The 13,860-nt window shown below is 31.7% G+C and overlaps 1 protein-coding gene across 1 annotated transcript in view; it reads left to right on the top strand.

The window, feature by feature from the left end:
- LOC118191706 (speckle targeted PIP5K1A-regulated poly(A) polymerase-like) overlaps positions 1–12,113 on the top strand; it is a 74,222-nt gene extending 62,109 nt beyond the window's left edge. Inside the window, exons 7-8 of the mRNA XM_035362543.2 lie at positions 6,232–6,368; positions 11,353–12,113. Coding sequence (XP_035218434.1) covers positions 6,232–6,368; positions 11,353–12,036 — 821 coding nt within the window. The 3' untranslated portion in view covers positions 12,037–12,113. The remainder of the gene's footprint in view (positions 1–6,231; positions 6,369–11,352) is intronic.
- The last annotated feature ends 1,747 nt before the right edge of the window (positions 12,114–13,860 follow it).

Genomic DNA, 13,860 nt, shown 5'->3' with positions numbered 1-13,860 from the left:
GGAAGAACTCCAGCAGTGCTTATCCTGTATCACCGAGTGACCAGATTCTTATATTGGGTGCAAACAATCTAAATCATATTATTTAGAGTTTTTAAGCCTAATAACTTCTATATTAAAATTTCTATGTTTCTATATCTATGTTCAGACTTGCCAACTCTCCCGATTTAGGCGGGAAACTCCCGATTTTCGACCGCTCTCCCGCCAACCCGATTTACAATATATTTCTCCTGACTTTTTCTTATTCTTAAAATTTCTCACGATTTTTATGGAACTTGGCTTAATACTTTGTTATATGAACAAAAAAAGTGATTTTGGACGTCCGAAGCAAATGAATTTTCTCTAGATTATATCTAAAACAAAACCTTGCAAATTAGATAACTTCTGCTTTGTTAGTGAGAGCATATACATATCCAGAAACGTCCTTCTCCAGTTCTGCAATGGGCATCATGCTCAACTGCGTGTCATCTGGCATATATTAGCCAATGAGGACAAAACAAGCTGTTATTTGGATGTTCTTTAGTTATTTCGGTCATTTTGTCCTGAGTTGTGTGAGTACACATGCCTTTGGGAAATAGTTTTAGAAATTATGATCTTTTGTTATGTCTGCGAGAAAGGTGAAATACTCGTTTACGTTTCAAAAATCGTACACAGTTGACTTTCCTTCCATTATTTCCTCAAGGAAATGTAATAAATTTGCGATGTGTACCGCCTCTTGTTGCGATTTTTCGATTTCGCATTGTGGAAGGGCGCATGGTCGTCTCAAACATGTGCGTACACAAAAACACAAGGGCAACATGAGCTGTTTTGAAAAAAAATTAAATTTTTCTTCAGAAACAAAAATCCAAAAAGTTATTAATGCAGAATGTCTGTTCTCTGCCTTTTTACTGGAGCACAACCTGCCACTGAATGCATCGGATCATGCTGCAGCTTTATTTAGAAAAATGTTTCCTGATAGTGAAATCGCTAAGAAATACTTATGTGCAAGAACCAAAAGAGGTGCAGCTGTTAAAGAAATGGATTTAAAAATAAATCTTCAGTTATTGATCGCATTAAAACAGCTCCGTTCTGCCTCTCTACGGATGGAAGTAATAATACGGATTCAAAACTGTATCCAATTGTTGTTTCTTTTTTTTAATCCAGAGTCTTCAGAAATTGAGTGCAGTTTACTTTCTGTCCCCACTTTGGAAGGACATTTGACAGGCTTTAATATAGCACAGCTAATTATTAAAACTTTAAAAGAAAATGAAGTCCCTCTGGATAATTGCTTAGCACTAGGTGCCGATAATGCACCAGTATTGGTAGGCTTGAAGACTGGTGTTGCAGGCATCTTCAGAAAGAAAAATTCAGATTTGCAGATTATGAGGTGCACCTGTCACCTCTTAAATTTAGCAGCTGAAAAAGGAGTAGCTTCTTTACCAATAAATGTGGATGAACACATTGTTGATATTTATTATAATCTTGAAAGGAGTTCTAAAAAGGAGGAAAAATTGAAACAGGTCCAACAGCTGCATAATAGCAGTTTACAATTAGAAAACTTGGATGAAGTTATAAAATCAGCTAGGATTGACACCCAGTGGAGTTTAATAGGAAAACTGAAAGGTGCTGATGGAATTTTAAAATATAGTCAACTGTCTAGAATTGTGTTGGCCATCTTGACAGTTCCCCATAGTAATGCAGAGTGTGAGAGGATTTTCAGTGTTGTTGTGAAAACAAGGACTAAATTTAGATCTAATATTAGTGATGACACATTAGAAAACTTTTATTAGTGAAAGCAGGCCTACGTGGCAATTGCTATGAACAAAATTATGAAGTTTCTTTCTTAAAGAAAGCAAAATCCGCCACTGTTTATACCATTTGTACAAAAACTGATTAAAGGTTTTTTTTTCTTGTTTTGTTTTGTTTTCTTAAACGATGCAAGTAATGAAAATGTTTTTTATGTGTAAGGTATTTTTGTGTTGCTTGCATAAGAATTAGTTACTATTTAAAGTTAATTCATTATTAAAAACTATATTTTCCTTATTTAAAAAGTCTTTTTAACATTGTTAAAAATCTCCCGATTTCTTAAAAAAATCTCCCGATTTCTTAAAAAAATCTCCTGATTTTTGAGTGTCATAGGTTGGCAAGTATGTATGTTTTTTACATAATCTACAACACGAGAGAAAATTACTACTTAAAACATTCTTTCTAAGGGAATTAATGTAAAAATTGATATATATTTTTTAAGCTGGGACATGACCCAAACTGTCAACTTCCTGTTTGCTTAAAAATATTGTGAAAATAAACATCAAACGAACTTTCTCAGTTTTAGGCAACTAAGTTTAAATGAAGTTAATTGATGATAACACAGTGAAGGTAAAAATTTACTCTTACAAATATTTAAAAAAAAAAAAGGAAGGAAATTAAAAAAAGTTGTGAATAATATCATCTATAATTTAAAAAAATAGCTTTTCATATAGTATTAATAAATGTTTATTACACATCATTGAGGGGGAAAACCTCATATAATTAATTTTCCATAAAAATTTATTTGAAATCTAAGGTTTAGCTGTGGCAATTCACCGTAGCAAAATCCATAAACCACGTTTGGCGTTATTTTCACTTAAAAAAATAAAAAATAAAAAATAAAAAATCAAAATGTGCCAATATGTAAATTTGTGTATATTTTAGAAAATTTTGAATAAAAAAGTCTAATTTTTTGCAGGTATGCTTAGAAATACACCCATTTTAAGATTATGGCAAAAGATTTATAAGTTATAATTTAAATATTTTTTTTGAAAAATTTATAAAAATTTTTTAAAAATACAAATTTAAAAAAAAAAGCATAAAAAATGGGTGAATTTTATTTGGAATGAAACTAAATTTCGATATGTGAAAGGAAAAAAGTTTAATAAAAAAGTGATATTAATAAATATATACCAAACTCAATTTACATTGAGGAGCTAAAATTTTGAGAGCTAAGTTTTTAAAAACTACTCTTATGATTTTTACAAAACGTGGCAGTCTGGCATAATTTGAGTCGTAGAATCAAAATATGCAAAAAAATTGGCATGTTATTTCAGAATAAGTCCGATTTTTATGTCAAAATACTTATGTTAGAATGATGCTATATATAAATCTAATATGTATCTTAAGTCGTGCTTTCGAGTCATGAAAAACGCAATTTGAATTTCCTCAATCGGCCCAGTAGGACGGGATATATAGAATTGTTCCTCTTTCCCCCCCTTCCCCCACAGTGTACATTTCATCTCCATTCTAGGCAAACCCAAATGATAAATAACTATCATTATATTGTTGTTTTTTTTTCCCCTGATACCAGTTGTTACGCTATTTTCTTCTTTCACATTCATACGGGGTTCGTGTGGATTTGGAGTGAATAACGACGACAGCACTTGATGGAATATCAAAACACACTTTATTTACCAATATTAATCAGGACATATCCAAAGTCATGTTTAACAGTCGAAGATCTACTATACACTCAGCGGAACAATCAGCGACACAGCCTTCAGGTTATCAGGCTACAACGGTGAAGACAGCTTCACTGCAAAGCACCAGAGTACGGCTCCCGACTCTGCTCGGTCGTTCTCGGAACTCCACATACTCTCGAGACTCTCTATGCTACAACTCGTGATGCACTCGACAACACACAGACCATAGCTCCCGACTCTTCGGTTCAGTCGTTCCCGGAGCTTAACACACTCTCTCGACGATGCACTAACCGCGATACACTAAGAGACTCTTCGATGCATTCGACGACCCACTCGGCACTCGCTGGCAGGCTGTCAACTCAGTCGTCTCCACACGGGCTAACTAGATGAGACACACTAACTCACACTCTAGACGAGGCACACACTAACTGACTGCGGACCAGCAGGGTTGATATAGCTTTCGGCTTGTGTTCAAGAACATTCTGGGGTAAACCGGTAAGAATTCGTTCCAGAAGGTTCTCCATCCATCCATGGCATGTCATCAATTTTGTTGCCAAATGGGCGATTTCTCACCAAATGTGGTAACTCTGCCTTCATTTACCATTTTATGGCAACCCTAAACCTGCTATGCGGGGAGCTATCTCGTCACGCCTGTACATTTTGTAACAATATTTTCTATAAAGAATTTTTTCTTTTCAATATTTTTAGTGCTGGTAATTGTCCTGGATCATCACTTTTTCCTGGATCACCACCTTGTCCTGGATCATCACCTGTGAATCATCACTTTTCCGCTTAGTCAATCCTAGTCATTTTAAAAATCTATGTTTTATTATTATTATTATTTTACAAATATTTAAATGCACAATATATAGAGAGTTCTTAGAAAACAAATGAAAATATTCTGAAATCGTGCAGAAAAGTAAGGAATACCTGCTGTTAGAGACAGCAAATGACGTAAAAAGAATTGGTACTTTTCCGTTTTGCTGGCGCAAGTTATAAAATTGCCAGTAATGGTAAAACTGATGCCAAACAAAATATCCTCCCTCACTGGTAACCTCTAACTTTTACATTTTCAAAACAAGTCGCAGCTATTTCTTATCAGATTGATTGTTTCTTTCAATACTGGCATACAGTTACATATAATTTTTACCAGATAGTTCAATTTTATGCCCTAAGGCAATTTTATGCTGTAATAAAGTCAATTAGAATGCAATCACACCGCTCACCCGATGGTGAAAATATAGAAAAGGCAAAGTCAAGGGTTAACTTCATCAATTCTAATAAGAATGCACTAGCGATTTAAAGCACTGAGGTTTTACATAATTTCTGATTAAGCTATTCGTACAAATTGAAATAATTCTTGCATTTAAACTTGTATTCCAAATTAAGATTTAACTTTAAATTAATGTAAATAATTACTGAGAGAATTAGATTTTTGTAGCCTAGTTTACTTGAGATGAGATTACTTGGGATCACGTGATATGAACCGGGAAATCAGGATTTAAAATGTCTTTTTACAAATTTGTCTATTTATTGGCATTTTTACGAAATTTTAAACGACATTAAAATGTTTATACCTTCAAAATAAAAAATTCTTAGAACTAACATTTGTCAACATGTTTTATGTGTATACCATGTGTTTTCTCCATTAAAGTCTTCTTGGCGAGATTTGCGTTGGCGAAACGGAAAAGTACCAAAAAATATTCTAATTGGAAACAGAGCAATACGAGCCTGGAAATGGTGGCGAGATAAAAAGTAGGCATGCTAATAACTAACTCTAAGAGAATAAATCAAATACTATTATCTTTTTATAGGAACTTATTTTTATTTCCTCTTACAAACAACATCCATTTCTACTACTCCTTTCTTTTAAAAACATCATTTATGACACATTTTGTTATGTCTATGGCTAAAAGAATATTTATGAAAATGAAAACGGATTATTTTGCTTAAGTCTATGAGCGGCTATTGACCTTGGTAAACGGGTTGTTGGGGTACTTAATTTTTGAATTTAATAGTTAAAAATACTTTTTTCTTTCCATACCACCTATTTTTCTCTTGTGTGCAACAGGTTGAGAATCGTTGATCTAAGTGATGTCCTGAAGACATATTGAAACTTTCGATTGTCAATTAAATCTTTCCCAAGAACTTTCATTTGGTACAACTGCTCACTCTTATCAAATCCTTTAAATCTGTGATGAGCAGCAAGGAAATGCAAATGCGTGTGCACACCTCTTACTATTTCTTGCACTTATTCTAATTCCTGATATTTTGACTACTATGGATGATAGTGTTGTCCATCCTTAACAATTGTCCAGCAGTGTATATATAAACCGGAGTTAAGAAATTTTTTCATAATTAAGATTATAAATTATAAAAATTGTGCAGTATGCTGCAAAATTAATTAAATCAAAATTTTGTGGTTAACAGAACTGGAAGAACATACATCAAAATTGGAACAAAAACAAAATAATTCAATAAAATGATACAATAAGAATATTTTCATAAAACAAGAAGTTGAAAATTCTGTTGTCTTTTTCAAGGAGAGCAGATTATATTTTGATGATTTATTAAAAAGACTAAAAAAGTGTTATTTATACTTGTTTTTTATTTGGCATTACTTTCGATTATTTTTCATGAATTTGTGATCATCTAGATATAAAAAGTAAAGATGAAAAATACAACCAAATAATTTTCTACTATTTGTTTTATTATATTATTTTGCTTCTGTCCCGATTTTGAACATATTCAAGAAATTAAGTCATTTTATATAGTCTTATTATTATTATTATTATTATTTTAGAGGAATTGCTTAGAGATTTCTTCTTTTTCTATATGAGCTTTGATTTCTCCAAAGTTATACAACCATTAACAGGCTCTTCTTCTATTCCTCTAACTGATTTTATAAATGATGCAAGTCATTCAACAGAAAAATTTGAAGTAAGTCCAATTAAAAATTATTTTTCCTTATGGAACTATTAAAATACCTCTTTAAATCTGCTGATTTTTATAATTAAATTTAATATATATTAATTATTTAGCATATTTCAGCCCACCGCTAGTTGAAGAGCTAAATCTGCAAAATGCTAATAATTCATCATGAGTTTCATTTACTGTAGTTGAATTAATTAATTGCATGTGTAATGCAAATACAGGTTTATATATCATAAAATTTCTTGCATAAAGGTATTTTTTTAGGCAAATACCATAACAAAATAATCAAATCCAATCCTTTTTGATATTTCAGTTACATTTTTTGCTTCTCTTAATATGTTTCTGAACTAAACAAAAAATATTTTCTTTAAGTTTTTATTAAAACTGGGTGAAAAGAAACTAGTTTTGACTTTTCCATGCACACTTAAATAAGATATCTAACTCTGAAATTCAGCCTTTCTGGCAAAATTGATATCCTCACATTTTTTCACTCTTAATGAGCTTTTCAATACCGTGCTAAAAATATATCTCATATATACATATAAATTTGGTCATCCTTAATCTGAAAGCCCACAATGCCACTTTTAATGAGCATGATGTCTTAAATGCCAAGTCAGCCTCATTTCAGGAAGCAAACAGTTCATTTTATATCACTCAGCAGTGTAAGTGGATCCAAATGTTTCTGCCTCATATATAAAAAATTGGTTGGCAATTAATTCCTCTTGCACACGAGACCAGAACACATGTTAATTTAAATGTAAAAAAGCAGCTGGTTGGAGAAACTGAAGGAATGAGTTATTTTGTTATTAACATGCAATATGGATCCAACAATTAAGAAGCCTGGTTATTGGCAAAAGCAGGAAACCTGGATGTTTGAAAAAAAAATTTTCAATTATCATTGCAGATTATTCCATTCTGTCAATGAACAGAATTGAATTTTGTGCAGTTGATAGCTCCTGTAGAAGCTATGCATAATATAGTCAATACTAGATAAATAACATTGAAATTTCACTAAAGAAATAGTGTTCTTTTTTTATTGGTCATTGAGTAAAATGATGTAATTTGTTCTGAAATGTAAATCAAGTATCATTCTAAATAAAAGAATCATGATAAAATTTTTGAATAATGAAAGTGTTAACCTAAAAGAAATAAAATGATGCTTAAATAATGCATATGCCAATTCATTCCTATTCTACAGCGAAAGAATGGGTAAAACGATTTTTCATGCATGAAGAATCCATATATTATTCTCCTGAATATCCTTCACAAAAATCAATAAATATTACTTGTGTTCATGAAAAAATATTGAGTGACAAAGATGAAAAGATGAGGAGATAGCAGCAAGTTGAATCTATCTAAAACAACTATTTTATACATTCTGCATGAACATCTTCACAATAAATCTGTAATTCAAAAACAGTAGTGCTAGTTTAAAGATACTGTGATAAGCCCCATACAGCTTAGAAAAAGAATTTAAACTGAAAAGTAATTTTAATGATTATTATTTTTTCCAAACTAAAATCTAGAATCATTAATAGAAAGAAATTTGATTGATGATGAATGATGATGTGAATAGCAGTTTTGAAACATTTTGAGGATAAATCTTCAGCTTACTTTTCTAGGGAGTTGCTCTTTAACCCTTTTCAGTACATTACCTTTTACAGTTGGAATTTCAACAACAATAACAACAGAGGAAAAAAAAAAAAAAAAAAAAAAGAGTAGGTTGTTTTTGTAAATATAGCACTTACCATTTTAATTCTGTGGGTGAATGAATAGGGGTTCGAGAAGAGTGCTGAAGCGAGCATTGCTGGAACGTGCATAACAGAGTAAATTGCACATAATTAAAAAACACTAAATTCTGATTAAGTCTTACCACAGGGAGGCCTGCTACTCTACCCCTTCACACAAAAGCTCTTCTTGGTTATATGATGATTATTATGTGTATAAATGAGAAAAAGGTAACTTGGCTGTATGTTATTTACATTTCTATTTACACTTTTATCTTTTTTTCATGGTGATACTTTTTAAAGCGACCCCCCCCGGAAAAAAACATAACCCAACATTGTATGTTTTTCTCATGTACCAGGATCCATATCCGATCTACTATCTGAAGGTAACTGTGTAGCACTTTCAGTGTTTCAGAAATGGTCAACCCTCTCCAATCCATTTGGAAAATAATTAAAAATCCGAAAACAAATAAACTAATATTATAGTTTATTTTTATTTTATATCTACAATTTAGAAAATATAAACTATAAAATTAAATAAAACATCTACAACTCAAAACTATCAAAACATAGAGCTAATAAAACGTCTTTCAAGAATAAAAAATAAAAAAAAAAAAAACAAAAAACTGCCCTAGTGAAAAATCAAAGAGCTAAATGATAAAATTACCCCTGATTTTCAGTGAAATACCCCAGCAATTTCTTAGTCAATAATAAAACCTCCATTCAAAAAAAAAAAAAAAAAAAAAAAAAAAATTGGGGCTGGAAATGAAACACAGATGAGCACCCACCTTTCTGTTTGAATGAGCAACAAAATGCCTGCAGTGAAACAATGATACAGTTGTTGGCCTGATCCTGGCATTTCAGTGATCCGATGCTTGGCACACCAGTTGTTCGTAGTTTTAGGCAAGATTTCAAGGTAAAAATTAAAAACTAATATAGAATAAAGAGATCAGCATACAGCTAAAAAATTAACATAGAAATTTCTTTTCAAACAATTGCATTTATATCCTAAAACAAATCTGGAAGATTTCTTTAAAAACTAAACATAACTAAAACGTATGGACTGGTTTCTGTCATGCTGCCATCTAGAATAAATAAAGAAGGTTAAAAGTAACCTATAAAGCCTTTTCCATTCAATTTTTCTTTGGGTACAAAGAGAATGTTTTTGGGCACACTGTGCTGCAAAGAGTTAAAAGATGTAAAAGGTATAAGAACAATTATGTTGAAAAATTAAAGTTTTTTGTATTTGTTTTAGAAGTATGCAAGACCAAAAACTTTTGCATCTAACCTACATATATTCCTCATTTCTTAATTTTATTCTGCTCAGTGGCCTATTCTGGGAAACACGGAAATAATTGTTCATTTATTTCAGCTGGCAATAATAAGAAGAGTCAAATAGTTGCAGCAACTAGGCAAAAATTAAACATAATTGATATTATAAAAAGAATCCATTATTTGAAAGACTACCTTATATTACTTGAAAAAATAAAGATATATTCTGAACTTCTAGTTTTCAGAAACTGGTATATTTGATGATGCAGTTCTATTGATTCACAGCTTAATAAATAAATTCATACTTTATTTATACCTGTGGGTTTCATATGAATGATGTGATAAAAAGAGGAAGAAAAATAGTTTAATAAACAATGATGGATTGTTCAGTTGACAAGGACTTCTGGTTTCTTAATGGTTTATGACATGTACTAATGCACAGAATTTTAAATATTAAATTATGTTCAGGTTATGTTTATAAAGAACAAAAATTAGTTTTGTGCTAAAACTTGGCCCTATCCTGAAGTTTTGAATGCAAACATTCCAAATTTCAAGACATTTCTTGTTGTAAACCTTTCTGACAATGCATGAACAACTACACTGCTGGCCACTGTAAATGCAACACCCTGAAGGAAGCATGCAAATAACATGAAATTTACAACATGCATTAGCGGAGGTGAGATATGCAAATGATTCGAATTTCAGCGCAGACGCACATCACGCGTGATTATGGTGCCACTTCAAAGCGCTATTTAAGGTTTGGAGTTTTCGACGATTTCAAGTTCGGCAATTGTGTTTTTTTTAAAAAAACGGTCAATTATGCCTCGTAGTAAACAGCGATCATCATTTGATCAAGTATCCGAGTTCAACAGAGGAAGTATAGTGGCCTACCGAGAGTGTAGATTATCTTTCAGGGAAATCGATAGTCGTGTTGAATGAAACCAAACAACTGTAATGCGGATATGTGACCGTTGGATGCAGGAGGGTACGACCGCATCCACCTCGGTGCACCACTTCACGTGATGACAGGAACATTGTGTGCATGGCAGTGACAGATCACTCACTCACATAATGAAACCATAGCACAGCACATTCAGTCTGTAACACATCATCCAGTGTGCACGTACCATTTGATGCCATTTACAGCAGATTGGTCTGTCCGCAAGAAGTCCATTGCTTCATCGACCCTTGACGCGGAACCACAGACATCTCCGCCGCCAATGGTGCGATGTAAGAAGGATGTGGACAGCAGAATGGAATGAAATTGTCTTTACTGACGAGTCACGCTTCTGTCTGCAACATCACGATGGTCGGATCCGGAGAGAGGATGTTGAACAGCTGCGTTATGCACTGCCACACTGGTCCTGCATCGAGTATTATGGTGTGGGGCGGTATTATATACCACTCTCGCACTCCTCTAGTATGCATTTCGGGTAATTGAAACAGCCAGCGCTACATCTCCAAGGTGTTGGAGCCAGTTGTCCTTCCTTACCTTCAGGGCTTGCCCACAGCCATATTTTAACAGGATAATGCGCGACCACACGCATTGTCCAAGGGTTCTTCATCAATCGCCAGATTGAATTGCTTCCCTAGCCAGCTCGCTCTCCGGACCTTTCGCCGATAGAAAACGTGGTCCATGGTTGCTGAATGATTGACCCAAATTACACCCCAAGCTGCCAAACCAGATCAACTTTGGCAACGCGTGGAAGCTACTTGGTCTGCTGTACCCCAAGAATGCAACCAAAGTCTCTTTGAGTCAGTGCCGATGCGTGTGGTAGCGGTGATCTCCAACAATGGCAGCTACTGATTCTGGATGGAACCACACTTCACAGAAATCTATACATTTAATCATTTGATACTTGGTCAACATGTTATCTATTAAATAAATGTTATTGTTATATCTCTTGTCTTTCTTGGTGTTGCAATTTGGGTGGCCAGCAGTGTATATGAAAAAAGGCAAATTATTTTCATGTTTATTATGTTTTTTACAGCCTGGTACAGTGAGTATTCAAGATCCTTTTCGCCATTCATTTAATGCTACAGCATGTGCCAATCATAAGAGCTGCATAAAATTTCTTAGTAGTTTGATAAAAGCTTGCAAATTGTATCAAGGTGAAGCTAAATGGATACCAAAGAATGACAACTGGGGTATCTGTTCTTTGTTTATACCTCCTGTGTCTGAACGAGAAATACAAAAAGAATGGACACAAGATCGGTTTCACAAAATTGCATTGCCTATAAAGAACCTTGAAGCTATTTCAAAGGTGAAAGAAATAATTCAGTATGGCTTATTGTTTGAATGTACTGACTTCAGAGTCATAAATGAAGACTTAACAGCAACAAATGGAACTTTAAAGACATTACTCAAAATGCATTGTAAAGCTTATCACAATACCTGGCAAGGTCGTGATTGGCACAAAAAAAAGTATGCAAATTTGACTACTAATCTTTTAGAATTAGAGCATTCAATTTCTCTTGAATTGGCTAAAAATAAAACTGAAACTCGCCGAAAAATTCTATGTGAATTTCAGTGTGAATGCAAAATTAACAAAAATAATGAATCAGTGCTTATTTTAGAACTCACATTTAAGGAAGATAAATTCCCTCCAATAGTAGCAATATTCCTAAAAGAATTTATTCCTCATATATTTTCAAAAGTCAGTGATCTAGATTGATGTAAATTTTATTTAAAATTATTTAAATATGTGTAAATATAGTTTCTGTATGAAATAAAGACAGTAATTAAAAAACAGTAATTTTTCCTACTTTCTTTTTACATGTATATCTCAGCAAAAATTTGCAGTTTTTCTTTTACATTAAATTTCATTTCATAATCTTATTTATTATATTTAATATCGGTGAAAAAATTTTAAGATACCTTAAAATTTGAATTTTAATTTTAAATTTAACAGTGAAACATTTTTAACATATTTTTTCATGCAATTTCTTTTTTCTTTTCAAGTTAAAGTTATTTCATCTTGAAAAATTCATTATTCTGTACCAAATTTTGATCAAATATGTACCCAGGCAGCATGCATTTGTAAATTGTACAAGAAAAATACGTGCAATTTATGAATGGCCTTTCGTATAAAAAACGTTCAAGTTAAACTTAAAAATATCATAAAAAGTGTCCAGTGGCAATTACTAGATATTTACGTATATTTTTACGTTATACTATATGTAACTTTTACGTAAAATTTAGGTATATTTACGAGAGAGACAGCTGTTCATTCGCAACTTTTACGTATAATATACGTAAATTTCTGGGATTTACGTATAATTTTAGTAAAAATTTACGTATATTTATCGCATATACATAAATCTCAATTTTTTGCTTCACGTATGCGTATATATTTAGTAAAAATTTACGTAAATCTCCCCGATTTTTTACTGTATATAAACGTATATATTAGGTAGAAATTAAGGTAGATATTCCCCGTATTTTACGGTACAAAAATGTATATATTTGATAGTAATTGACCTAAATCTTCCCTGTTTTCTTTGCATATGCGAATGACTGGTAAAAATTTAATCCGATGTCTTCTCCGCTTTACTGTGTATAAACGCACATTTTTGGTGAAAAATTTGCATAAATCTCCAATTACCTTTTTACTGCATTTTTCGTAAAATTTACTTATTTTAATCTCATATTTTTTATATAAATCTATGCAAAAACTTTTGCATGCTATGATTAAAAGGTAAAATGCCATTTTTATCTCAAATTTTTACATATCTGCCTTTTAGTTATGTACATCAATATGGAATATATATAACTGGAAAATTTAAATGCACTAGTAAATGCAAAAAAAAATTAATTTCTATTCAAAAATTACGTAACATTTAAAGGCTGAAAATCACTTTTAATATTTCATTTCAAAGTGACTACAAAAATATGCAATAAATTTCGTAAACATCAATTCTATGTTTTAAATCAATTAATGCTATCGTTCATTCGCATTTTTGTTTACTAAATTCATTTCATAAATTTAAATTTAGTAAACAAATGTAGCAAACAGTTGTTTACTAAATTCATTATTGCTAAATAACACTTTAAATAAATTATTTGCTTTTCTGAAGGACATAACATTTCTGAAGGATTTAAAACATAGAATTCAGGTTTACAAAATTTATTGCATATTTTGTAGTCACTTTGAAATGAAATATTAAAAGTGATTTTCAGCCTTTAAGTTTTACGTATTTTTTTAATAAAAATTAATTTTTTTTGCATTTAAATTTTCCAGTTATATATATATTCCATATTGCTGTACATACCTAAAAGGTGGATATGTAAAAATTTGATATCAAATTAACATTTTATCTTTTAATCATAATATGCAGAACATTTTTGCATAGATTTATATAAAAAATATGAGATTAAAATAAGCACATTTTACGAAAAATGCAGTAAAAAGGTAATTGGAGATTTATGCAAATTTTTTACCAAAAATGTGCACTTATACACAGTAAAGAGAAGACATGAGACTAAATTTTTACCAAAG

Source organism: Stegodyphus dumicola, chromosome 10 (assembly GCF_044657685.1).
Source record: "Stegodyphus dumicola isolate Sdum_Otavi_A_Nest chromosome 10, ASM4465768v1".
In the NCBI taxonomy this organism is placed as follows: Eukaryota; Metazoa; Arthropoda; class Arachnida; order Araneae; family Eresidae; genus Stegodyphus; species Stegodyphus dumicola.
This window is presented reverse-complemented; position numbering and strand designations above follow the sequence as displayed.